Source organism: Drosophila biarmipes, chromosome 2R, assembly GCF_025231255.1.
Source record: "Drosophila biarmipes strain raj3 chromosome 2R, RU_DBia_V1.1, whole genome shotgun sequence".
Lineage (NCBI taxonomy): Eukaryota > Metazoa > Arthropoda > Insecta > Diptera > Drosophilidae > Drosophila > Drosophila biarmipes.
In genome coordinates, this window is record NC_066615.1 from 8,156,679 (window position 1) to 8,183,483 (window position 26,805).

A 26,805-nucleotide genomic window follows, 5' to 3' on the forward strand; every position below is an offset into this window, starting at 1 on the left:
TTGGATAAAGGCCAACACCGGGACGGAAATTTCACGAAAAGGTGCTAGAATCGTTGAAATATTTAGAGGACCAACAAAGTCGGCACTTGCTAAACGTTTAGCAGTAGCTAAATAAATACCTGACCTCCACCTGTCACCCGTGGAACCCCATGTACACGGAAAACGAATGTGTACAGGCATATTGTGGCCAGTGGGCGATATAAATACGGGTTCCAGCTGCTTCCTACATTTTCTTGTCTATTTTGACCTGCTTTGCGGGGCACCTTCATATATATACAAAATGTATGTGGGTGTTTCCCGGGGCTAGCAAAAAATCGCCAATTCAGCGGCCAGAAACATTGTTTTTAGCCAGGCTTGCTGCTTATTGCGTGCTTCATGTCAATGTTGTCGTTTCTCCTTTTGTTTCTCGTTTGTTTTTTTTTGCTTGTTTTTCTGGATCCGCCTTTTTGTTCGCCCGACAACAGCCGGAGCACTTAACATTATACTTAAATGGCTTGGCCTGACATTGTTGGTTTTTTGTGGGTCTCCCCGGCGGTGTAAATGGAATTACAAGCTTGCTTAAAACCGAAAATCCAATTAGGAGAACGCGCTGCGCTGCTGTTTTATCGCAGTTGCTGATGTAGTGGATGTTGCTCCTGGCCATGTTGCTGCTGGGAGAACTAGCGGCAGCGGCACGAACAGGTCTTTAAAAGTGACACATGAATTTATCGCCATGCTTTTGATGTGCTCAAGATGCTTAGGGGCCTTGTTTATTCCCAGGATTAGTGCCACAGCACGCGAAACATTTTATTTATAATTTATACCGATTAGGAAACATGATGTGGGCTATTATGAAATATATCATTCCCAAATTAAACCATACTCCCAATGCAATTAGGTTCTGGCAAACAACAACACACACATATCGGATTTCCAATAAATTAGGCAAACCGAGCCTAATGTTCGTTCATAATTCATCATAATCGAATGGGATCCGCCAACAATTAACGCAGATAACCACCCGGATGCAGTTCAATACCCATGGTCTTTGGGGCGGACTTCAGACCAGTGTGTTATGGGCGGCGCAGCACTGGCTTGTTGTTGGGCGTGTGGGCCATTAACAATAATTAGTGGCAGCTCGATTATGCAAGGGGAATCGAGGCCAAGCCATGAGCCATGATCCAGCACCCCAGGAGCGAATTGGGCAGTTGGATTTGCGTATACATTCGACTCTGCATGGCCTCTGCACTTACTGCACAAAGGCAGGGATTGTAAGTCAAAAACACAGGCAAACGCAAACGCTGCGCCAAATGCCAAATGCGAAATGCGAGTCGCACACACGTACAAGAAAACATCCTTAAATGGCTTTCGATTTTCGTGTCCCTTTGTGTGTGCGTACGTGCATGTGTTGCTCGCATTTGCATACCAAATGGGTTAAATCGCAGTTTTGGGCTCAGAAACTGCTTTTGCCGGGCCATATGTGTGCTTCGCTTTTTGTTCAGGCCCAGGCGCAGCCCCCCAAAAAACCCCTCAACTAAACAAAGTTCTTTGTGGCCGTTGTTTTTATTGTTTTGCAATTTCGCAATATGCCGACGGCGAGTTTACAACTAGGCCAACACCATTAGCTTGTCGTTGTTGGCCGCCTGCGAGCGATAACTGTGAATAATGATGAAGTTCTAACTGGTTCACTTCGGATAAGCCAGGCGTGTCTGCGATAAGGCCATGAAGTGGATGCAATTATGCCGCACAAAGAAGTTCCGTAATCTGATTTAAAAAAGTTCTTAAATTTAGGGAAGTCTTTATGAAACATAGATTTTTTTAAAAGAGTTTTAAAAGAGTGACAAAAATTTACACTTTCTTTTACCCAGCTTAATCTAATTTGAGGATTCAAAATCCGAATCAAAAGTCTTGACATTCTTGTCATCCTTGCGATTGTGACTATGAATTATAGAACTCCCCTTCCCACGACGCAATCTTTTGAGATTTATGAGGTGTCCTGATTATGAATTATTCGGTCAAAGTTTTAAAATAAGCCCATCCCCAGAAAGCCATGCCCGCCAGCTTCATTCAACGCCTCTAATTGAGTATGTGCTCGGAAGCAAAGGGAAAGACCCTCCACGTGCTCTTCGCATCCTTTGAGCTCTCGGGCGAGTCTAATTAGCCATCGCACAAATGTACGTATGAATGGCAGCCACATAAGAAGGATACGCCTTTGGAAACCCGCCCGGCACTATAATTAAGCCCATGGAGGAGGCTCCTCACACGTGAGCCGCTCCTGCGAGGGAAACTGAACTGTTGTCTGGCTGAGGAGCAGAGAGTGCCTCTAATGCGGTTGCGAATACGCCCCGATGACAGCGCCTCTGACTTTTTAATGAGCCGGGGACGACTTCCTCCTCCAATGGCTGTCTGTGCCCTCGACGACTCATTGTGCCCCAGGCAAATTATAGCTGAAAACTGTCAACGCCTGGAACGTCTAACCCTATAGGGTTAAGCTGTCTTCAAGACATGCATTATTTATGCGCGTGGCGGCAGTTTCGGGCAGCGATTAAATAACCAATGCCTGACACCGCCAGATCCAGATCCGGTCCCATCCCAATCCCGATCCCAGTCCCACGCGTAAACTTGCGCCGAAACCCCATCATTATTCGTTCGCTGGGAGCCACTAACTTTCGCAGCCCGTCGCTGCCGAGTGACAAATATTTTCGCTGGAAATACTCGTATATTGCGTAACACGGAAAGTTGGTTTGCCGGTCGGCAGGCGGTGGACCAACTTTAACTTCAGCTTGTAACCCCCAACTTCAAGGCGAAGTTGTGTGAACCCGCTGATTCGACGACAATGTGTGCAGGGGAGTTTACAATGCGCAAAGGCAAAGAAAGTTTCTGCTTTTAGAGTTGGTACAACACCTTTGGGGTACTCAGAGAAATATTTTAAAGCGTTTAAGGTAATTTTCAAAGAGTGACTGGTTAGAAAATACTTCTACAAACTGTTTTAAGATTTCATTTAATACCATTTTTTTATGTATAAAGCTAAAGGGAAATTATTTAACATATTTTTAACATGTCAATACTAAAGTGTTATTAAAAGTTATGTGTTAAATTTAAAAATAAATAATTGCTTAATATTGGTTAGTAATTTTTTTAATGAAATGATGTATAAGTAAATGATATAAATATAAATATAAATAAATGATATATTGTAAAACTAGAGTTTTTCTGGACACCAGACCCCTTTTCTACAAGTGTGAGGACTTTGGCTACTGTCTGAGGTCCTTTATTAGATCATGGACATTTCTGAAACTGGAGGACTTACCCTTGTCGTTGGGATCGAATTCAGCCTCTAGTTCGGCTTTGGTTGGCTCCGCGGATGCGGCTGCCTCGGCGGCTGCTGCCGATGGAGCGGCTCCGGCGGCACTGCCGTTGTTGGTCACAGTTTTGGTTTCCGATTTTTTCATGGTTTCTCTCACTTTGTGGCCCCGAAAGACGGCTTGGATTTTTGTTGCGGCTTTTGCTGCAATTAAAAGTGGAGACAGAGGACACGGGAAATAAAAAGCGGCTCACAAGTGAATACTCAATATCGGCTAGCAATGGTATTTATTCTGTATATCTGTGTATAAATTATAAGGCTCTGCGGGATTTTTTTTAATAAAAGTTGTGCTCAACAAAATTCTATCTAAAGGGAAAGCACAAATGGTAAACTTTGAAACTGCCGCCCAGTTTTATGACATTTTTCTCGATGGGTTCGCTTTGAGATATTTTATACCCCGCTTATGTCCCTCTACCCATACTGGCAATCGAAAGAAATGAGTTTTATGGCCGGGCTATCATGTGTTGTGAGCCCCAGTGACGGGCCAACTTTTGCTTTGGCACATCATCGACAGTTCCTAAAACTTCGGTTGCAGCTTTCAAACAATTAACTTCAAAGGGGTCGTCGTTGTGCACTTCCCTGGCCAAATAAACCCCTTGGGCCACTCAATCGATTTTGAATCGAGCTGAGCGAGTTCTCGGAATTTTTGGATCCCTGCCAGAGGAGTTGGCTTAAAAAGGGACGAGGCCAGGGCAAAGGGGCTATGGCAGAGGGCAAATTCTGCTGTGCTAATAAACTTGAAGCGCAAGTTTGGCTGGGAAAAGGAAGGAAGTCGGGGAGGACGGGGAGGCTAGGGCTATGTGCAATAAACAGAAATATAGTGAGCATGTTCCTGTTCCCCCATTTTCGCTGGCTGCCTGGGTCAGCATTCATTTTTTATGGCATTTTTCACGCAGATAGCGAAGGAGAAAGAAACCACTGGCGGCCTTGAATAAGTTATAATAAATTGACACGTAAGGCTTTCGGTTCGGTTCGGTATTGGGTTTTTGGTGTTTTTGCTCCTGCCAAACACTATCAATAAGGCAGAGCGAAGCCAAAAGAGAAATCGTTGCTAAAAAAGTAGTTGTTTGTGCTTGGCACAAGGTTGCTCCCCCCCATTGGGCGGTGAAAGGCGGGAGGTGGGCGATAAGTGCTAACGGTAGGGTGTGGCAAGGTTGCGCTGTCAAGTGGCGAGTGCTATGCTTTTAATAGCTGCCCACTCTTCTGGCCCTGCTATTAAATCATCGAATATCCCATATCAAGATGCGGCCCAAACGGCATTGAGTTCTAGTTACGCTTTAAGGATTATTCCGCTTTCAAATGGTTCCCCTTTTCCGAATCGCACCGAGGGAAAACATATTTATTTCCTGCTTGGGGGCTTGGTGCCTGAATGCTCTTGTAAATATCTCATATATATTGCACGAACGTTTTTAATAAATTCCCACAAAACAGTAAAAATCTTTTTTGTTTTCCGCTCGCGAAAAAATGCAAATTTAACGCGATTTATTAATCTGCCATCTGCTACATTGGCTTACAGTTCTAGGGGCCACAATCTTTTTATTAAAACATACAGAAACACAAACATTTTAAGGCCTATTGGCGTGGTCTGAATTCCCAAAGCGTTTAAATAAATGTTTGCTTTGTTTATGGCCTTTATTTCCAGCAGTTTCCTATTTATGTTTAATTTGTATTTTTATTTTTTTCTGCTAAAGCTTAGAATGAGCACGAAAACATCAATAATTTATAATTAGAAACTAACAGCGGGAAAATGAAAATTTATACGGCCTATACGAAGCTGACGCCTAATGGCCGCGGCGTTAGTGTGACTATAAAACGCAGTGAATTATGTGAGGCAAGGTTATTAAATAAATTTTGCATGTGGCTCATTAAACCTGACAGCCGCAGAAAAATAAATTAAAGCCAGGTGAGGCAGGCCAAAGGGTCCCAATGGCAACAAAAATTTAATAAGCGCAGGCGGCGAATGGCGAATGAGGGTTAGTCTTCACACCTGTATCTCGCAGGTATATAAAGTGCCAGACACTAAAAGGAACACGCACCCAATTACCCGCGACGTACTCCCAATATGGTGCCAGGAACAGAAAAGGATCCTTCGCACGTGGCAAGCCATCTTCCCACTTAATTCATTCATAATTCGCCATTTGCCAGGTCATAACCCGGAATCATTTCCGCTTCCGGCAGGAAAAATATGGTTAAATTTGTCAAGCTCGCCGGTTCTCCCCATTTCTGCTCCTTCGCAGGATTAGAGTTTGAGTTGGAGTTCCGACTGTGCCACAATGACCGAGTAAGTTATTTACGCAATTAAAATTCATTAGCCAAGGGCTCTTATTCCTGTTCGCTTCCTTTCTTTCACCGTTTTCTTTCTGCCTCCGGCTGACAATTGTCGTTTATTCCGCTGGGAATCTGAAAAATATTTTCTTTCCCTAATTAATGCAATTCCAGCATCCGTTCTTGTGAAAGCTTAGACATCTGGAATGCTGTTGTCTTCTTACTGCAAACCAATTACTCTAATAGTTTTTAGCCGCCCTTTTTTCCTATTTCCAAACACCCTAACATAGAGCCATCCTATAGTTTACGTACAAAATTTCAATGTAATCCCTGATGCTCGGCATCGCCTGCAGCAAATTACATACAATTTATTATTTTAATTAAATTGTTGGTTGTCAGCCGGTTGCTGCAGTTTTATTTGAATTTTACTTGGCATTAAAACGTTTACTCAGGTGGCCCAGTTTTTTCGCAAAGAAAAATAATAAAATGCTAACCGGAGGGTGAACAATGCCTGGAGAATATTAAAACGAATGAGTTATGCACGAGGCCAGAGGCAGAAGAGCAGCGGGAAAAACTTGGCCCAGCTGCTTCTTGGCCTTAGCAACATAAACAGCGGGCTCAGTCGAGCCAGAACTTAAATAAATAAGCAAACCAGCAAAAAGCGAAGCCATAACAGCAGGCAGCGATCTGCTTCTGAGATATTTCTCCATTTGGAAAGGCCAATTTTATTTATAAGGTTTCCCCTGCTTCCAAGCTGATAAAATGTCTTCAATTTAAGCTGAAACTTAGTTTAGTCTAGATTGACAATTTATACATTTTTTATAAAAGTGGCGCCCAACGCGTGATTTTTTTTGTTCTGATTGTATTTTACACACTTCCTTTCTTAAGTCTTTAAACTATACCAATCACGAATCTTTATATACTCCACATTTACTAACGAAACAGACTCTTTATGAGCTCCAAGGTTAGCAATTTTCATAGTCTGCTTTTTGGGGTTCCCTTAACCACACATCACTCATTAACCTGACTGCCTGTCAGATGGTTCCATCTACACCCTTGACAGCGATTTAAGCTCGACAATCTGCATTAAATGTTCATATACAGCTTGGCAAACTTTTTCCCATTCACATTCACTTAACTAGTCACTTAGGTCCATCGCTTACACCCAGAGGAATGGCATGATGAGCTTCACTCACCACTCCAACACCTTTTCCAATCTGTTGGGATGGTTTGATATGATCTATTTGTGGCTGCCATAATACTTGGCTGTCATATTTTGGTGGCAAATTAATGGTACACAAATAAAATTAGTTATTTATGACCCTTCTTGGCTGTCTTAGCTAGCTGTAATTCAACTGTTTTCCAGCAGACACTCGGCGCTTAGTGCGTTCATAATTTATTTTGTTGATTTATATTATTTATTTCCGTAACTGTTTCTGAACGGTTGCCTGTCCGTTTGTTTTCGCTCTAATTTCTCTCATTTTAATAGTATTTCCATGTGCGCGGCAATTGTCGCCCCACAGTTTTCAACCCGTGACCTTGGTTGATTAGGGTTTTGAAAACTTTCAACATTTATCAGGCGAACGTTTCGTGTTTGTTGCCTCTTCGGCAGGGGGGCTCACGAAATGGAAATGTTTGTTGCACGTGCTGGCAACCACAAATGGGGAATGGCCAAGTTTCAGATAAATTGTAATGCAGCGCAATGGGAGGGAAACCACACAATGCCACTCCGAAACAGTTGTGGTTTATCGATTGTTACTTTGAAGCTTTTCCATCCCAATCAAACGCTGCCCCGATTTTTGCTCCTTGCGGAAATACACAGTTGTACTTAATGCAGTGTGATTTGCTTAACTGGTCCTACCTAATTGTTGGGCTTAGCCCCAAGAAATTATGTGCAGAACCCAAGCGGTCAAAGCCATAAATTACTGGCTCTTATCTGAGTTGAATGTGACTTACCAACACTGGCTGCCGGCACTCGCAATCAGATTGCCCATAATGAACAGGCTTTGCATAATTAAACTCAGGCCGACCACAATTTTCTATAATGGACATGTAGGAAATGGCAGCGAAAAAGGGGTAGGAATGGGAAAACATCATTCATGAGTACGCGCTGCGATAAAAAGCAATTTAAATGAAACATGCCCAAGTGAATCATTTATTATTATTTGTCCAACCATTTTTCAAATTCAATTTCACTTTTATCTACATAACTCCCATTGATTGGCAGCTTTAATTGTTTTTAACGTATTATATTTGGGGAATTGAATTTTTATGAAATTAATTTAAACTGGAAATTCATATTTTTTTTGGACCAACATCAGTCATGGCCAGTTAAAAATTCAAATGGTGCACAGTTACGGATACTCTCCGTAGGCTTGTTAAGGAACAAGGGAAAGTTGAACTTTTTGATATGCAGGATGGCACAGCAGAGAAAATTATGAAGACGAGCAGGCTGATGACACCATTGAGTTTAAGCCCCAATTGGGAATTCGGCGATGAGGCATAAGCCAGTCACGTCGCACTTTAGAGAATGAGAAATAAATAATTCCATTTGTTGACAATTTGCTTACGTGCCAGAAGGAATTTTCCTTCACTACTCGCTGACCAAACTGTTAAGTTTGATTAAATATTTTTCCTGACAGAACTCACCACTGATTAGAAAAAGAATAAGCTGCCTGTTGAGGAAAAAATTTAGAATTCAATTTATAAAAGTTTAAGCTTTGTCTTCTCGTTTGACAGTTTAGAAATTAGTTTGTGCAGAGTGTGAAAGTATTTCATATATTTATTGTTGAAGTGGCAGTCTTTGTTTCTTAAAGAGGAACCACTTGCTAGTTACATTGTGTAACCACGGTCTGAAGTAGAAGGCTGCAACACTCCGGATGTGCTGGGCTGTGTTTACTTTTTATGTTACTGTTTCGCTCGCTCCTCCATTAGCATATTTCCGGTGTATTTATGAAACACTCCGAGTCCTCCACGCGTGCTTCCCTCTTTACTTGACTCCACGAAAAGTTGCTAGCGTGTGCAATATTTATTATTAAAATGCTACTCAAAATTCGCCAGCAACAAAATTAAAACAAGCACAGCGCCCCAACGCAGCGCAAAAAAGTTGCCGGAAAACTATGGTAAAAATTTCGTCCCACCACCAGTCAGTCCCATTCACCCTTTCGTTTTTTTCCGATTCAGAAACAGAAAGAGTTTTGGGCAAAACTATGGGCCAAAGCCAGGAACAGAACGCCAGAACTACAGGGACCTTCAAAAGTTACACTTATTAATAAAGAATCCCCTTGCACGGGCAAAACGGATCCCCTTTCTGTATCTTTGGCCATCTGGTCCTCGAATTGCCCTCCTTTTGTGCAGCACAATTGAAATTGAAACTTATTGCGTCGATGACGCTGATAGCAGGGAAGCACCGGAGCACTGAAGCTCCGAGGAGGAGCAACAAGCTACCAGGACCATAAAGCCCAAGTGCAAGTGCAAAGGGATCGGCCTGTGGTCCTTTGGCTCCTCTGAAAGGCCAGAGTTCATGTTGGCTCACGGTAACTGCCTTGGCTAGCATGCCAAATGGCAATTTGCCGTCCGGTTCCCTGGTCAGGGGTCCCATAATTTCCGAGGCCTTTGATGTGGGGTCATTTGGGTTGAGTTTTAATCATAATTGAACGAACGGAGTACGGAACTAAGATTAAAATGGGTTAACGATTCAATCTGAAGGGCACCCGCAAGCGGATTATAAATTTAATCTTGCCCAGAGTGAGTTCCAATATTTTGTATTTTAAGCGAATGTAAGCATTGCAAATAAAAGATTTTCTGGTTTATGTTGCAGCGAGATGGAAAATCCTCTTGATACACCCATAAAAACAATTTGGCGTTGAGCTCTAACGAACCAATCGTTTTTTCCCAGAAAATATGACTACTTTTTTGGTCAGCTTGACAGTAGAAACAGCCTAAAATACAACATTTAGTACATTGCTGCTGGCTTACTTAAAATATCAATATATCGATATTTTTATAAACCTAAAGTCTTTTATCAATTAAGTTTTTCCTAGTAGCATTTTTCTGGCATTGCGAAATCGGTTTTCATACTTGGCAGCTCTGTGAAGTTGGAGAATTAATTGCTGCCCGACATGCGAAAAATTAATTTTCACCTTTTGTATATGGTCGCCGTAAAACCGGCCATTAAAAAACTTAACGAAGCGTCATGCTTACGAAGAAATCTTGTACTTTTTCTGCCTTTTTCGGTCACGTTTCCATTTTCGATTTCAGTTTCATTATTTTTCTGTGCAGCAGTTTCCGCCGGCCTTTCAGACTTTTCTGGCTTTTCCCGCTTTTCCTTTTGTTTGCCACTGATGCGTGAGCTATTGACTGCCATTGTTGTTTGTTATTGATGTTGTTGTGCCAAGTGGTTCACATTATGGCTGTTGTTTTTGGTTTTTGTTACATTTATTGTGGTACTTTATACTTAAACTTGTGCCCGCGCAAAGGATTTCGTTTTTGTTGTACTTTGTTGTCTGTTTTGTTTATGCCTGTCACCTTTTTTTGTTCCTAAGTGCGATGGTTATTGTTATGGTTGTGCAAGAGTGTGTGATTTGTGTGAGTCTGCGCGCGTTTAAATGTCAGTTAAAATTAACAAAACTGTCAGCTCATGAGCGGATCAAATGGCGAAGAGTTGAAGGAGTGAGGTTAATTTTCAAATTTTATCTGACAGCTGAAAAGTGTCGAAACGAGCTTGCGGTCCGAAAGGAAACCGAATAATTAAATAATAATGTTGTCTGTATATATACGGTATACTTTCATAAGGCATCCATAAATTCTGGTTTCTTGATAAATCGTTTCTCGCATAATTTCCATTAAGCAAACTAAGCTCAGACAATTTATTGGGTAATGTCGAGAGCCTAACCCCATTTCGTATGTACACATACAGTCATAACTGCCTGTACCATCCTGCAGCCTTCATATCTCAATTGAACTAATTCCACTGTCAGTGTCACAAAACAAATGACACAAAACAAGCTGGGTTAAATTAAGTAGCTTGTCATGTGTGTCTCTGTCTCCGAGACCCAGACCCCAAGGAGACGTTGTCCAAGTGGTCCGAACGCAAAGAAAGCTTGACCAACCACTTAATTAGACAGGAGAATGGAATACGGAATTGAATTAACTGGTGGCTGCCCCAAAAGAGTCGTAACAAGAGCGAGGGTCCCGAAACCCTTGGTGGTACGTCGTGAACTCCCCTATATGTGGTGTAGGTACAGCATGGCCCTGTGCAAACATGCAAATGTAAACACTGAGTAAAAGTGGAGCGGAGACTCCTGGTCTCCAGTGTCATTTTGTGGCGTTTCGAAGCTTGTTGCAGAGCAGAGGAAATGAAAGAACAACAAGCTCATCAATAGACAACACTAACCGTTTCCCCAACAACTCGCTGGGCGGGCATAAAGTGGCAAGCCATAACGATGATCGAGAGTGCTAGAACCAGGCAACAAAATAACCACACCGAGAAAAAACATTCTAAATCCAAGTTGAATTCTTGGAATCATAAAACATACTTAATTTATCTATTACCATGACCTAGAGAGCTAGACAATATAAATTTAGAAAACTACTTCAAGAAAAAACAAACCATTCTTCCATATTAAATTCTTGAATTCAAGAAATGTTTGTTGTTTACTTAATGTAATTATGTAGAGAGCTACCAAATATAAATCTAGAATACTACACGAAGAAAAAAACCTCAAGAATTCCTTATTATATTCTTAAAATCATTAAATGCCAACATCTAAACATCTTTTTGTAGATATTATATTGAGAAATCAAGAACTATTCGTTGTTTAATTATTACGAATTTATGAGATATCCATATCTTTGATATAGATATTTTAATTTAACTAGTAAAATTGTTTTTTAAAGACTTAAGCTGCTGAAAATTTCGGTTTGCATCCTCCACAATTCTAGTTTATATGTTCAAATCTTAGTTTTAGATTGCAAAATTTCACCCACTGTAGTACAACAGTGTTCCTGGCCCTAAGAACTAATTTTACACAAAGCTTGCTACAAATTACTACCAGCAGATTACCACACAAAGGATCCAGTGACTCTCGTGTAGCTGATTAGCAATCAAGGGTGCGATTTTTCAAGATTCCAGCAAATAAGAGCCCCAAAATAGCCAGCTTTAAATTTTGCAGCTGTTGGGTGGAAACTCTGAGCCGGCTGCTATTCGCATTTATGTGTATTTGTTTGGGGGACAAAGTCAACAGAGGAGAAGCAGCTCAGCTGCAAAGAAGCTTATCAAATTGTTTGTCACTCAGAAATGTTTGCAAAGTGACAACCGAGTTGCTTAGCAGAGTGAGTGAGTTCCGAAATGGCAATTCGTGGAAAATCAAGTGGGAAAATGACTCCCTAGTGATTAGATTTATTTTAATGGCTGCGATGGTATCACTTATCCCTGCTAAGACTGTTATGCATCGCCAAATTGGATGGACTCTCCTGCGGTATATGTGGATATCAAAGTCGCTCATGCCGAATGACGTACAAGCTTATTTGAAATTTATTCGATTGCAGTACCCGCCCCACTTCTATTATGCAGTTTGCCAAATTGATTTTATGCCGAAGCTCCCTGAGCATATTTGCATTCTCATGTTGTCGCAATTAAATATTAAAATCAATTAAAGCCCCGAGCAGTTGAGCCAGGCATCTCTGGTTTTCGTTTCCAGATTCCGCCCGAGTTTTTGCCAGGTGACTGAAAGTCGTCTGTTTACCAAACAACATTTTTCGATCCCCCCGAGGCGGTTCTTGAGTGTAATGACAATATGCAGCCCGCGGCAATGGTTTAATTATAAATACCAACAGCTTAAAACCAGCAGATTATATGCACGGATAGGAGATTAAAACCGAGTGGAGTTACGATAATTGCGATGAAGGATTCATTTTCAACGAGAATTGGGCACCAAGTCGAATCCTGAATCGAGAGTCGTGTACAGTGTTCCTTTATAAGAAGGCCTTTTAAGTCAAATCAATAAAACAATTTTATACTTGGTATATTTTATTATTCGAGAAAAACAGCAATAAATCAAATGCCAGAATGAACAAAAAATTACGTTTTCAAAGAAACCTACTCTTCAGCTTCTAGCAAAATTTATCCAATTAAAAGGGAATTCCCCATGCTCCAATCGGGTCGTATATCAAGGTCCTCGACTGGCTTTTTAGTATGATTCCTTCCACCCACACACATTTCATATTTTCAAGGAATGTTGGCTATTTTCGTTGCACCCCAATAGTTCGTGTTGTACAAGTCAAACATGGCAAAGTAGGGCAACAAAAGGAATACTCCGAATAGCAATGATGTGGCTGAGGGCTGACGGAGCCTGATTCCGGGAGCTTCATCGTCTTTGTAGTACAGTATTTGGGTTTATATGCAAAGGGGAGAATAGTGAGCCTCAAATTTGTAGCCCCAACAATTTTTGAAGGGAAGCGAAACAACGAAATGAAAATAACAACATTGGAAAGTATGCGGAGAAAGGACTCGCCAGCATTTTGGCCTGGAGCTCTCCGGCAATTTAAAAGCGGATAATAAAAACGGATTTACAGTTATGAGCACAAACATACCGTAAAGCAAATAAATGCGAGGAGAAATCCGAGCGAAGGTGGTAAATTCTCGTATTTGCAGGACCTTGGCCCGCGGCCCGTGGCCCTTGGTCCTTCGTCCTGGATAAACACAGCCCGCTGCCCACGACCGACGACCCCAATCCAATTAAAGCGAAAGCAATTTCTGGAAAAACCCAAACCAGCCTTGAAGTCTTCTTAAAAGCGGGAGATACATTTGATAGCGACTAAGTAGAGCGCTCGTTTTAATTAGATACTCGAACTCGTACTCATTGATGGGTGGGTGGGCGTTCCAGAAGCTCTCGGGGAAAGCCGATTAACAAAGGCCAAAAGCAGCAAAAAGCGTTTTGTCTCGCATTGTCCCAGCTGAAGGGTTGGTGGACAGTTGCATAGTCAGCGCTGCACGTGCACAAAGGGTTTCTCCGGGGCACAAAGGCGAGGCCATCGCAGAGTGACACACTTAATGCACTTGACGATTGGAGGACATTCGCCACCATTGAATTGCGGCGCTGACGAGACCTGGAGTGCCCAAATCGCTGGGTATTGTCCCGATAATGGCAAAGGATAATGACGGCAATTGGGGCAATCCCAAAATTTTTCAGGGATATGTTTTGTTACGTTAAAAAAATGTTTAATATCTATATTTAAATTTAGGGAAAAACCAACAAAAAGCAATAGAATAATATTTAAACAACAATGTCCTGACAAGTTTTGTACTTATTAGAAAAGAAATAAATGTAATATTAATTATAATAAATAAAATAAATGTTAGATATTGTTAACTATTATTATTAGGGACTACTAAAAAATAGTCAGGCTATTATACCTTAAAAATTGTTAGTTATGGTCAATAATAAGCAAATTCAATTGGATTATGGAAAACAGCCGATGTGCTGCATGCATAACTCCATCTCTCTCGCACTCGCATAAGCTGAGTAAAGTGTACTTGATAGTCCCAGCAATTCTGATTTTAGAACTGTTGATTTTTGCAGCTGATTACTAAGTAAGGTACCTGCCAAGTCGTTCCACTCCCTCTCAGTTGCTTTCCCTTTCTGTCTGTGAATTTTATTTGAGTTGCCGCCTTATCGAAAATGGGGCGTTCCGACATTATCAGCTCTTGCATCTACGTCATTGCACATTAAAATTGCATGAAATACGACACAGTCGAGTGGCTCATGGGCGTGGAGGTCCTTCAGGCGGCACACCAGCACAGCACCAACACTAGGGCCAGTTCCAATACCAATGCCCACACCAATACCGAAGGACCCATATACATAGCTCGTAAGACTTTCAATCAGAGTGCATTGGAACGGAAATTCTGCGCTGCAGCGCAGAAAAGGAAGGAAATACATGCTCGACTGGCTGTCTGATGGACAGAGGGGCGCAGGACGCGGCTCGCAGGACGTACCGGAGGAGCGTGTATTGAGCCACTGACGGACTGTTCCTGGGGTCCCGACTAACTGTATTACATGCCAGCCAATGCAATGTCCCCGGGACTCCTTATGCGGCGTCATCTGATCCTGGCAGGGCCGGGAAATCAGGATTGGGTTGGCCATAACAAGGTTGCTGCTAGTTGGTTACTGTGGCAAGTTTGCCGCCTCTCCCCCACTCCCCCAATCCCCCACTGACTTTGCATACTCTGAACTTTGGCCCAGCCAATATGTAGTATAGATATACATAGCTGTTTGTCGCTCTTGTCGACAGGCAATGCTGTTAAGCCAAGAAGTCAAAAGTATCGACAGGATGTCTTGGCAAAAATATGAAAGTTCATGTGTGGATGAAGGTCGCAGGGATTATCTGGCCAGGGAAGAGATTTATCAAAATTGGTTCAGGGCAGCCCTAAATAGCCATGGAATTATTAATGGGACAAATGGCTTACCTTGTGTCGACTTAAGAGGGCAGATAAAGGTTGCCCTGCCTGTCACACAAAACATTTTAAAACCCCCCGCAGCAAAATGAGGCCCAAAATATACACTTCAAGCTGCGAGATATTGTATCTTCCCCTACACACACAGGCCCACACTCCATTGCTTTCAATTTCCTGGCTGGAATGAATTAATGGAGCACAGCGAAGCTCAGAACAGGATGACTCACGGCTAACAAATTCCATTTAATGACCGAAAATCCCTAACAGAAATAAATTTGATTTTATTGACTGCGAATCAGGATTCGGCGGCGAAGAGCACGATTTGAATTCGCCAGACAAAGGCGAGGGTCTGATTTAGGAAATTACATTTTCGGGCCCCATTGTTAGGGCCGAAACAAATGAATTATGATGTGGCCGGGCAGGAAAAAAGGCGATTTCCTTTATGCCAACACCAGTGCCGACCCCTTTCCAATCGGAACCGAAACACGTGCGTGTGCCCTGTCAACGGGGCGTATAAATCTTTTCAGCTACTCAGTCCCGATGAATGCCATTGAAAGTGCTCGGCCTGCCATTAAATATTTAGGCAATTTGTAGATCTATAACGATTTGCCCCTAATGTGGGCTATATTTATGAGCATGGCCTGAATAATTCACCTTCTTCGGATTTAATTGAATACGGTGTCGCAGCCGTAGACAAATGACCACACTGCCGCTCCAGCTGCCAATGTGTGCCGTGAAAAGTGCTCCACTAAATGGCGGCCATCGTGCGGGTCGGCTGTCCGAGTCCTGGTCAGCAGGAGGCCTTCGTGGGCTTATTAATAGCAGCACAATTTGGACTGGCAGCCGGAGTGACGGAAATCGAACAGCCCGGATTAAAATAGACACGAGCCTGAGTGTGTGGGTAGTTGACAGATGTGGATCCCTACCTCAATTAAAAATACCCTGTGTAGGGATTCTCTAGTCATATAAAACACTTCAGCTGCCGTCAAGGAAAAGTCCTATTATTATATTTGCTTTGGGTACAATCTTATCACTCTACCAACTCCTTTACACTTTATTTGCAATAAAATATTACTTTCGCCTATTTTTTTTTTAAATTAAATACCTACACTTTGGCACCTAATCTGCTAACCAGTAAAATTCGCTATTTGTATCTATGGGTTGTGTGCAGTCTAATCTAAAACTCTATCACTTACCTACATTATTCATAATCAAATACTAATGTTCCCTTTTTGGTAGCTAAAACTTTGGCTATTACCCATATCGCGGATCTGTGGCTTAGCTCTTATTAAACACTCCATCCTTCCAACGAAGGAAGGTGGCCAGAAACCCGTGCTCAAACCGAAGTGAAAGTCAAACTTATGCGACGCAAAGCCCTGGGGCTCCGCCTGAAAGCCCACTAACCATCAGAGATGCAAAGTCAACACAAGCGGCCCCGACTTCTTGCAGCGGAATGGCCCGAAAACTTGGCCCGACCACGCGGCGTATGAGCAACGCGGCTGGTGGTGCGACAATTTAACGCGCTGATTGACGAGCAAACACTGCAAGGCCAAGAGCCAGCGAGTTGGCCGGGAAAATAACTGTTTGTCAATGGCATTAATTATGTGGCAGAGTCGAGGGGGGGATGGCTGCAGAAATGGTTATGAAATGGACAACTTGTCACGAGTGTCGGACTAGTTTTGCATTACAATTTGACGTGTCAGAGTTGTGAAATGTGTGTGTTGGCCGGACTGGCCATTGATTTGAAACTAACAGTGTGTGGCCACAGAATAAAACCAGTGCTAAAAGGACAAAGGCGCGCCGCAAAATGCCCACTGCTGTTGTCAGAGAACACACACACTATAGATAGATATGAAATTGAATTATGGCAGTCTGAATGCGCAGCGCAAAAGTCAAAGTCAGTGTCAACAGAAGAGCAAACACGTTTCCAATTTGTTAGGAATAAATGGGTGTAGCATACTTACGGGAGTATCTGTATCTGTTCTGTATCCGCATGCAAAGGGGCGGTATCACCACGTCACTTGACATCTGTATAAACCGGAGAGCGGGCGGAATATAGAATATGAAATGCTGCCAGGACATTCATGTCGCCCATTTTCCTCTCTGTTTTGTTGTTATGCGCCTGAATGATTTCTTTTGTGAAATTGATAACTCTGTATGTGCCTTACAGGGCACAAGGGTGTCTGAGTGTGTATCTGAGGGGATGTGCTGTATGCTGGATGGTTTAAAATGCTTCGGATCCCTCCAGTCTGGCATTGTGTGTAGCCCCAAGGCCTGGGGATCATAACAAATTAAAGTTGTGTAGGGCTCCAGGGCCAACAAAACTCTGACAAGGGATTTCGAGGGATATATTTTTCATGCTGTCATTGCGAAAATATTGAGCAGTCATGTGGTGAGATAGGAGTTTTTTAAAGTACACACTTCAGCGGATTCAGACACTGATGATAACTTATGGCGCTGGCAGTGAAGCCTGCGAAAAGTCATTAATTTTCATAATAAAAAGGTATTCCTGTCAATTAAATCGGCAAAAGTCAAGTGTGTCGGCGCACATTTAATAATTAAAAATGTTTATCTGCTTTTAAAATAAGACAAAGACAAAACATTTGCCCAATCATTTTAGGGCACAGAAAAAGTTGTGAATCTCGTTCGAACCACTTTTAATAAACATTTATCACAGAACCAGCGAGGGAAAAAATTGTTACACGTTATTTCCGTTTTCTGCCCTGCCATCCATCACATTTGCTTAATTTCATTTCGGTTGCAAGAATTCTGGCGTGTCTGCATTTGCATAACTCCTCTCGCTTGTTATTTTTTCAAATTATGCGCTAAGCGGGAATTGCCAAAGATTGATTGGCCAGAGCGGCGGCACGACATTAGCCAGATATCCTTGGCAGGATCCCGAGCCGGGCTCACGTAAAGCAAGTCATAAAGATATTTCACCGAACAATAAAAAGTGAAAAGAGCCGAGCCGAAATAACAAAACGTTGTAGGTCATGTGTCATCCGCAGAGTCCCGAGTTCCGCTTTGTTTTGCTTCGCACGGCGGCTCATATTGCATGTGGCATGTTTGTTTGCACTCCGTCGGGATATAAAGTCCATATACCATACACCATGCCCCAAGTCCATGCCCCACACTCCATGCCCCATAACATTCATCTCCGGGTGTGACGAACTTTCACACAGAACAATTTTGTGTCGTGGCTGTCACGGGACCAAAATTGAATATTTAATTTTTGCTTTTGTCGCAGATTGAAACAAATTCTCGCTGGGGCGTGGGGACAAAGTAAGGCATTAATGAAATTCCTGCAAAGTTTGGACAGCTGATGCACGGGAGCCGATGATCCCGTAACTGGTGGTTGGGTGCAAGTATCTGGAGTAACTTTGTCTTAGTTTTGGGATAAGGGAAGTTGCCTTTTTGGAATTTCAATTGTGTCACATAATAAGATATTAAAATTGCTGTGGGGAGCAGGGGAATGAGAAAAATTATTATAATACCTGCTTTTCATCTTGGGGGAAAAAGTGTCTGTATTAAAATTTATTTATAGCTCTGCACTGGTTGTCAGCTCAAAACATCTTTATTTAGTTTCGTAATATTTCTAAACTTTTTGATTATGTAATATACCCCTATGTATATGCGTATTAATAACAAAATATTTTATAATTTTATGAACAACTTATTGTGATCCAATTCATTTTACAGTAACTTTTATCTAAACTATATATACAATGTAAAATATAAAAACGAAAGCGAGAATGAGGAGATATAACGAAGGAATTGAAAACAGTTTTTTATTCACAAAATACAAATTCAAATTACCGGTAATTTCAATATTATTAATTGGCTTGTATAAGTTATATTTTGAAGCCCAGTTCCGAAAACTTTTAAAACAATTTACATATTTTGACAGTAATTGGGCTTTACATTTCGGCTCAAAATTGTGGGCTCTTCAGCAAAAGACAAACCAAAGGATCTTTCAACTTACGCTGCCTACCGCCATTTTAATCCTACCACCCTTCTGCACTTATTCAGTTCCCTTCTGGCGCCTTTTTTATGCCACTTAATTAAATTGGACGCTTGGCTAAAAGAGCGCGGCTCAGCTGCAAAAAATGGCCTGAAAGGCCCTGGAAATCCACCCGACAGCATCAACACTCAATCATTAAGGCTAAGAATGCTCACGACGGAAAATCCGAAAAAATACTCAGACCAAGGAAGCCTATAATTACGATTGTATGCTGATGTACATAATAATAAAATCAAATATGCCAAGTTTGGGCGTCAATTTTGAGCTGATTAGATGCAAATAGCGGTGATAAAGATAAAAATACCAAATCAATATCCAACTAAGTCGTTACTCGGCCCCACTCCGCAGCCTCCGACCTCCGGTGATGACACTTCAAAACAAACTACACAGCGCAAGAGGAAAAAATTGCAAAGCCCGGGCAGACTTTATGTTATTTTTATGTTAAAAATAGGGGACCAGCGAAGGGGCCAAAGGACTCTGAGCCGCGGCGAGGTGCGGAGGCGGTACACACAAAAGTTTTATTTATTCATGGGCACGGAGGACTGGTGTGCGTCACCAGGAGTCGGCAGCTGGGATGTGTTACCCAACTGGAGGCCCGGAAATATTTACTTTACTATCCGAAGGCCTCCGATTTTTATGCCCACTTCTGGCACACCTGAAAGTCGTAAGGAGACGACGGCAAGCGCTGAGTTTACAAATACTTTATTTTTCTAGCTTCCAATGATTGTTAGTTCAGAGATATATGCAAGAATTACCTTAGCTCCTCTCCAGCTGAGCACAAGTCACTGGCAAACGGATAGTTTGCTACAATCTATCAATATTTAAATTCGCGCGCACTTTCCCTCTTTTGGGCTGAAAGGACTTCCGCTTGGACTTTCTTTGGGCAACCTATCGAACCGAACGCTCCGCTTGATTTGTGAAACTGGCCTCGTTTGGCCAGTGGGTTTGGTTAAAAACGTGATTCTTGGCCCTGTTAGCCGTTCGGCTGGCGGCGTCGGCTGCCGATGTCTCGTCTTTGGGCCACTGTTAACTGCTGTTAGCTGAAACGCCCGGGAAACGAGCCGAAAGTAGGTCTGAGTGCGAAATTAAGCGAGGCACGAGGCTCCTTGAGTGGAGTTGGCCAAGCTCTGCTTCGCTTCCAGCCAGCTTTGGAAAGCTTTACGAAAATTTCCTAAAACTGGGAAATTAGCCGAGGCAGGGTTTCGAAAGCTTTAAAAAGCTTTCCCTAAACGTCCCCCTATTTAAATGTATCTAAGCCACATGTTTCGCAACAAAGTACCAAAATACCGGTTTTAAAAAAATTTGAAAATTGATGTTATATTACGAGTTATTTGATCAATATAACATTTTATTATTTTAAGTTGCCAATTTAAATATGACCAAACAAAAAAAGAATGAGGTCCGAAATATTAAAGTGAACTTACAAAAACCTGATAATTTACTCATTTATTAAAAAAATAATAATATGTAAGGTTGAACAAAAAATTATTCCTAAGTACCTGTTGGTGTTACAAATGGTTTGCTGGGTTTGGTAAAGTGCTAAATGCCAATAGTTACCTGCAAATATAAAAATTAAATTTGAATCAGTCGAAGTAAACATAGGACCCAACAAAAGCACACAAAGAAATCACAAGGAACGGTTAACTTGCTAATAAAAGGATTTTATAGATAGACACAAGAGTTTTGTGAGGAGACTTTAGAGTGAAAACATGCCAATTTATATGTAGAAAACACAATGTTAGTAGAGTTCGAAAATCTAAAGAAACAGTTTAAGTACGTGCATTCATATAAGAAACAGCTGCCTATTTCTTGACTACTTTAACGATTTTGATTAGTATAACGAGGAACACCAACAGTTGCATTAACACTAACAACAACAGCGACACACTTAGAAACAAAATCTAGAGTTTGCTAGAGTTTCCGTTTGTTGTCTCTGGGAAGTCAACAAAGGCGGCTATCTTGGGGTAATCACACACCAGTCGAGGGATTTGTTGTTGGCTAAAACGAATTGACATCGAATTTAAAGTCGAGATCCAAATTTTTCAAGGGATTTCGACGGATTTTTTTGCTGCCATGGTGATGATGGTGATGAGGTATGTGTATCTCCACCTCCGGCTCTTCATCGGTTTTGGTAAACAATAGTTTTTCGAATCATATATCAATTTAGTGTGTGTTCAGAGATAAATACAGAAGAAAAACCATTAATATATGCCATCAATAATATGGAAAAATATTTTTATTTATATAGTTATTAATGTAAAGTTATGCAATCAGAAACGATAGAGACAGCGAGTAGGCTAATGAAGTGGGTGAATTAAATGCGTATTGAAGCAAAGTAAAAGTCGAGGACAGTTGCACATTCACATTGACAAGACACACGCAATCGTAAATGTATCAAATGAGAACGTTGCGTATACGCGATATTTGTTTATACAAGTCAATTTCAACGGAGCACGCACTCCCTGTCAGTCGACGACCACTCGCATTAGAAGTGCCTTTTGTCACAATTTTCCCCAGCTATTGGCCACAATTCCGACCCCTCATCGACGCCCGGCAATATCATAAATTTTCAGCTAATTTCCCGTACACTCAACTTTTTAATCATATAAATAGCCATAAAGTGCGAGTCGTGGGTTATGGCGGAAAGTTTCGTTTTATTTCGGCTTTGTCTGGGAAAGAATAAGGAAACTACCGAAATGAAATGCGAGCTCTTGAAGTCAAGATACTTTGTGTCTACGACTGCCTTTGTGGGGGTGTATCGGCGTGAAGTAGCACTCCGGGTTGAAGTTATGGCATAAAAGAATCGCCAAGTGGAGTTCCGAAACTTTATAGTGGGATAAGTGCGCTCCACAGTACGCGAAAGTTTGAATACCTATGAAGTGGATATGGCGACTTTGTACTTAAAGATTGCAAATATATTTGGAGTGCCCATTTAAATAAAATATAACCAGTAATTTCTTTTAACACATGGCTTGCCCTATTCGTTTGTCTGTTTTTCGGTTTTTTCTAAAGTGGATTAAGCCACAAATTGGGCTTCTTCTGTTTGGGTCATTCAAACTTTCCCATTTAGTTGCCATCCAATCCCCGAACAAGTTTGTCGGCAAACCAAAAGCCATTACCCCGACGTTGCCACCAATAAATTTCGAAACAATATCGATTATGTGCTTATAAATTATATACTCGTGCACATAGGCAAGTTTTGCCAGACTTGGGAAATTCATTACGGAATTAGCCTGGCTCTAGCAGTTTTCATTTCCCCGTGCATGCCGGCGGCTGGAAATATAAAAGCATTATGAGCCAGACTGCCAATGACAAGGCATCAACCCAAGACCCCAGCCACACACACTGCACTGACAGCACTAAGTAAAGTCTACCCGAAGTTAGACATCGCACAGACGGCCTGCCTGCCTCAACTTGCTTTTCCGAACTTTTAATCAGCCCCAAAAAAGTGAGCGGCGGGAAACTTCAACCCCCTTTTGGGTGGCGCAATTATTGCCAAATTTGCTGAGCAACAAAAACATAATCAACTTAATTGCATAGAGAGTGCTCTGCACAAAAAATAGGAGAAAGGCAAAGGCTGTCCAAGGAGGCACGAAATGTGAGCGAAAATGTGTGGACTCCTCGATACTCTTCACATTTTGTATTAAATCCAGAAAAATTATATTATTTTTGGGGGTTCAGCGGTTATTGATGGCTAATAAATATTAATTTAATTATAGAAAATGGTAGTTTGATTTTTACATTTAGGTCTATAAAATTGGTGAATTATTTTTTTAAATTTTCACATCTTATTAAGGTGCTAGGATCTTCAAGTTTTAAGGTGTTACAGAAGATTTTGGATAGGGTTGTTTTTAAAGAGTGATTCGTGTGATCTGTTTGCTCTGATCTAATAACCCACTTTATGCTAATCATTGCTTGGAACTTAATTGCCCATTTGATTTTTAAACGTTTTTGGTAGCAAGCTTGAAAAACTTATCCTAATCTGAACAAAAATCAGCTTCGGTCTTAAGGCCAAGCTGCAGGCAGTCAGGGACTATGTGCCTCTTCTTATCAGCTCATCAAGCTTTCCAGGGGATTACAACCTTTGCTGCCAATCGAATTTTACGTCAATTTGTGAGTACCCAACCAGGCAAAAGTATGCCCAACTTATGGACCCGTCCCCTACTCGGCTTACGAGGAACTTAAGCTGATAGGGTAAATCGGCGCCACGTTTATTGTCCCCGGCGTCGAAAGCATGTGCTGGGGTTGTATGCTCGATTGCTACTTTATGCTTTGCTGCCCTCCGCTTTTGCTTTTGCTTTGCTGGTAATACAATCAATTTCCGCTTTGTTTGTCAAGGAAACTTGGCGGCGGAGGAACGTGAAAGTGGCTCAGTGCTTTGACTTCTTTTCCGCGCCCTCCTTGTTGTCGTGGTTGTTCGTTGGCAAGCGGAAGCAACAGCTCAGCTGCCAATACCGTTCAAACATGACGTACGCCACCGAAACCACCCACCTCCGAGGCCACCCAGCCTGCTAAGTACGGAGTACACAATTTTTAATTAAATTTGATATTATACGGGGCTGTATGTAGACGTAATATCCATTATCGTGTTTGGGGATAACAATGGATGGCACTTCATTAGTCGCCTCTCTGGCTGCTCGGGGCCATTTCGCCGGTTCGGCTCGGTTTTCGGTTGGGAATGTGGCCAGTAGGGGATGTCTGGCATTGGCTTTGTGCAATTAGCCTCTGTGTTGTGTGCTCCTGATTGAGACACACACACAAAATCACACTCAGTGGAAAATTAGAGCAGTCACAGAAATATTTTCCAATTTGTTGGGCTCTTCATTGCGTGCCGGATTTAACTCCGGGGGTGGTTTTTTAAGACTTGTATAAATAGGAAACACCAGCCTACTTTTGGCTGTCTTGCCCTAATTGGAAGTCGGGAAATCACTCGAATAAATAAGTCATTATCGTGGCATTACCCATTTCCGAAATTGACGAGCCATAGGGAGCACTGAACCAAATTCAGGGCCCAATAAATTCGGCTTTAAAAATTTTATTCCAAGCCATAAAGCACAGTTCCATGGGCAAAACGATAGCAAATAATCGTTTCCAGTTACTTACAGCTAACAGGCCGCAGAGATGTATACGTATACATTCTTCTCTTCTATTTGGTTTATTCAAAAGCCCTGATATCCCTGAAATGTGTATCAGCACAAATACAAATTATATGCGCATACTTTTACATCAAGTGACAAAAGCCAGGACAAAAGGAGAGCGACGTGTCAAACTCCAGCGATAAGCATCATAAATAATGGGGGCATATCAATTGCTATATAAGAAATTCATAAGCCAGTCCCCAAAGTCAGAGGAGGCAAATGTCTACTTCTTCTTAAAATGGAAATCGCTGGAGGTAAAAGAATAAGAAAAAAATTTAAATATAAAAAGCTGAATAAGAATATTGTTAAAATTTACAATAAAAATATAAATATATATTAAAAAGCATTCAAAGTGCCTAAATTGGTACAGCAAAAGTAGTTCATAAAATACACTGGGCAGCATCGATATTTCTTTTTTCATCAATATTATCAAAAATCGTAGCAAAAAAACGACAAACTATTAAATTAAAATAATAATGTGACCAGAAACGGCCATAAAAATTTAAATCAGTTTTCTAATACCGATATTAAGCCCAACCATCGATAGTGATCATGATCGATCATCTTACAAACCCCAGTTTAAAAGTATATAGAGAAAATATTAATAAATATCACCTGCTTATGATAACTTTCTAAGTTGAAGTTAAGTTCATGAAGAAAGGAATTCAGCATAGAAATACAGCTGGAAGACAATAAGCGAAATCTCTTTGCGGAACGCTATTCGGCATAAGAATGTCACAGAAATCCCAGAGGGAGCATCAACAGTCCGTGCGGAAGCGCCTCAATAAAAATAAAAACAGAACAATGACAATAATAACGACCCAACCTGAACCGAAGAGCTGGTTGCCGGAAATCCAGTCAGTGGGCGGCGGGAAGCCCCAACAAATGTCAATTTATCATTTCCGCTGGTGAGGCGACGCAAATTGCAGAGCTTAGGAAAAGCTTTGCGCGCCTGTTTAAAAGGCATTTTAACAGGGCAAACACGCAGACATTAGACCCGCCACACACATCACCATCCATATAAATGGGCACTAATGGTCCTAGCCCCTTTTGGCCCTACCCTACCGAACCCCATTTGTGGTATGCATAATTTTCTCCGTCTTGGCGCCGACTTTCTTCAATTTGTGGCCATCCTGGAGTCGGACACTGATATTAAATATCACTCGGGCACGCATTTCTGGCATTTGTCCGGCTCTTTAATGCCGCCCCAGTGTCCCATTTTATGCATTTCTTTCGTGTAAATATTCCGCTTCACCCAACTGACAAAGCCCTCATATAATATTATTCATATTTCTGGGCAAGGCCATTGCCAAAAAGTATTTTTAGGCCAGGACAGGACGCCCGTGTCGAACAATCCTCGCTCTGCCCGACGTCAAATTGAAATTAATGCGTTGGGCCAACGCGGCGGATACGTGTTATTGGTACCCCCGACTTGCTAGCCGCCCGGGAAAACCAAATGGACTGTGAACGTTCTGCTAAATTTGAATTTTAATGCTTTTGGCTGGTGAAATTTAACGACTCTCGATATCTTGGCGTGAAAATATTTTATAGTTATTGATTTCCAGCCTGTCAACGCGAAACGGCAGCAGAAGAAGGTGCTTTACGTCCTTAAATCGATTGGATAATAAACAAAAGTGCTCAAAAATAAAGTTTTATGTCCCCGATTGACATGTATTTTTATAATACAACATTTCAAATGGATACAAAGGGTCACAGAATGAGCTGAGTTTTATAAATAGGAAACATGAACAGTGATCAAATAAAACTGTTAATATTAATATTTAAAAATTTCAAAAAATTAATAAATCATAAATTGTAGTTTTTTTAATATTTGTATACTTTTTTTCCGCGCCTAATTGAATCCTTGCTCAACCCTAGTCCAAGGCAACACCTTCAGCACTCCTAACCGACAGCTTATCAACAGGACACACCCTGGGACAGGAATTGCGCTAATTAGACCGGCAACAGCCACGCACATCATCAACGCGACCACCTTTCCACCGATAGTGGAGCACATGCCGCACCCAAGTTACGCCAAGTGTAAACAGAATACGTGTTTCCACAGAAAATCATTTGCTCAATAAATCAAATTGACTGCTCGATGGCAAGGAGAACTCCATGTTTACTCTCAATTAGTCGAACATTAGCAGGACATTCGGTCAGCAAACAAGTAGCTGCATAATTAACCAAGTGAAATAAGTCCACAAGGGGTATGGAAGACGCTTAGCAAATTGACAGAATTTTAATTAAAATTATGCAAATTCTAGACATAAACGCAAGTATCAAACTTATGTCTTTCGCTTTATGTCTTTGAGGCTTTTTAATCTGCCGCTAATGCCTGCTTTTGTGCGTGGGAAATCGGATTTAATACTCTTAAACAGGGAAGTGCTGAAAAGTATGCAGTCTTTTGGGAGCTTAATTTATTCTTAAATCTAGAGATGCTGAAATGACAAAAAAAAGCGCTAACCTTTCAAACCACGTTCTTATAAATTAAATCTGTATTACAAGTAATCCGTAAAAAATATGTATTGATTCATTTTAAATATTTTAAAGAAAGCTAACATTATTTTATCTATTAAGT

At 41.5% G+C, this 26,805-nt stretch overlaps 1 protein-coding gene across 2 annotated transcripts in view; it reads right to left on the reverse strand.

The window, feature by feature from the left end:
* Positions 1–26,805, reverse strand: part of LOC108026879 (uncharacterized) — a 37,712-nt gene that overhangs the window by 6,981 nt on the left and 3,926 nt on the right. Inside the window, exons 1-2 of one of the 2 annotated variants that reach the window (XM_017098075.3) lie at positions 19,842–20,011; positions 3,290–3,487 (exon numbers count right to left, since the gene is read on the reverse strand). In XM_017098075.3, the coding sequence (XP_016953564.1) occupies positions 3,290–3,431 (142 nt within the window). In that variant the 5' untranslated portion in view covers positions 3,432–3,487; positions 19,842–20,011. Of the gene's footprint in view, positions 1–3,289; positions 3,488–19,841; positions 20,012–26,805 lie in introns of those variants that run through there. The other variant, XM_017098071.3, reaches the window with a different exon arrangement.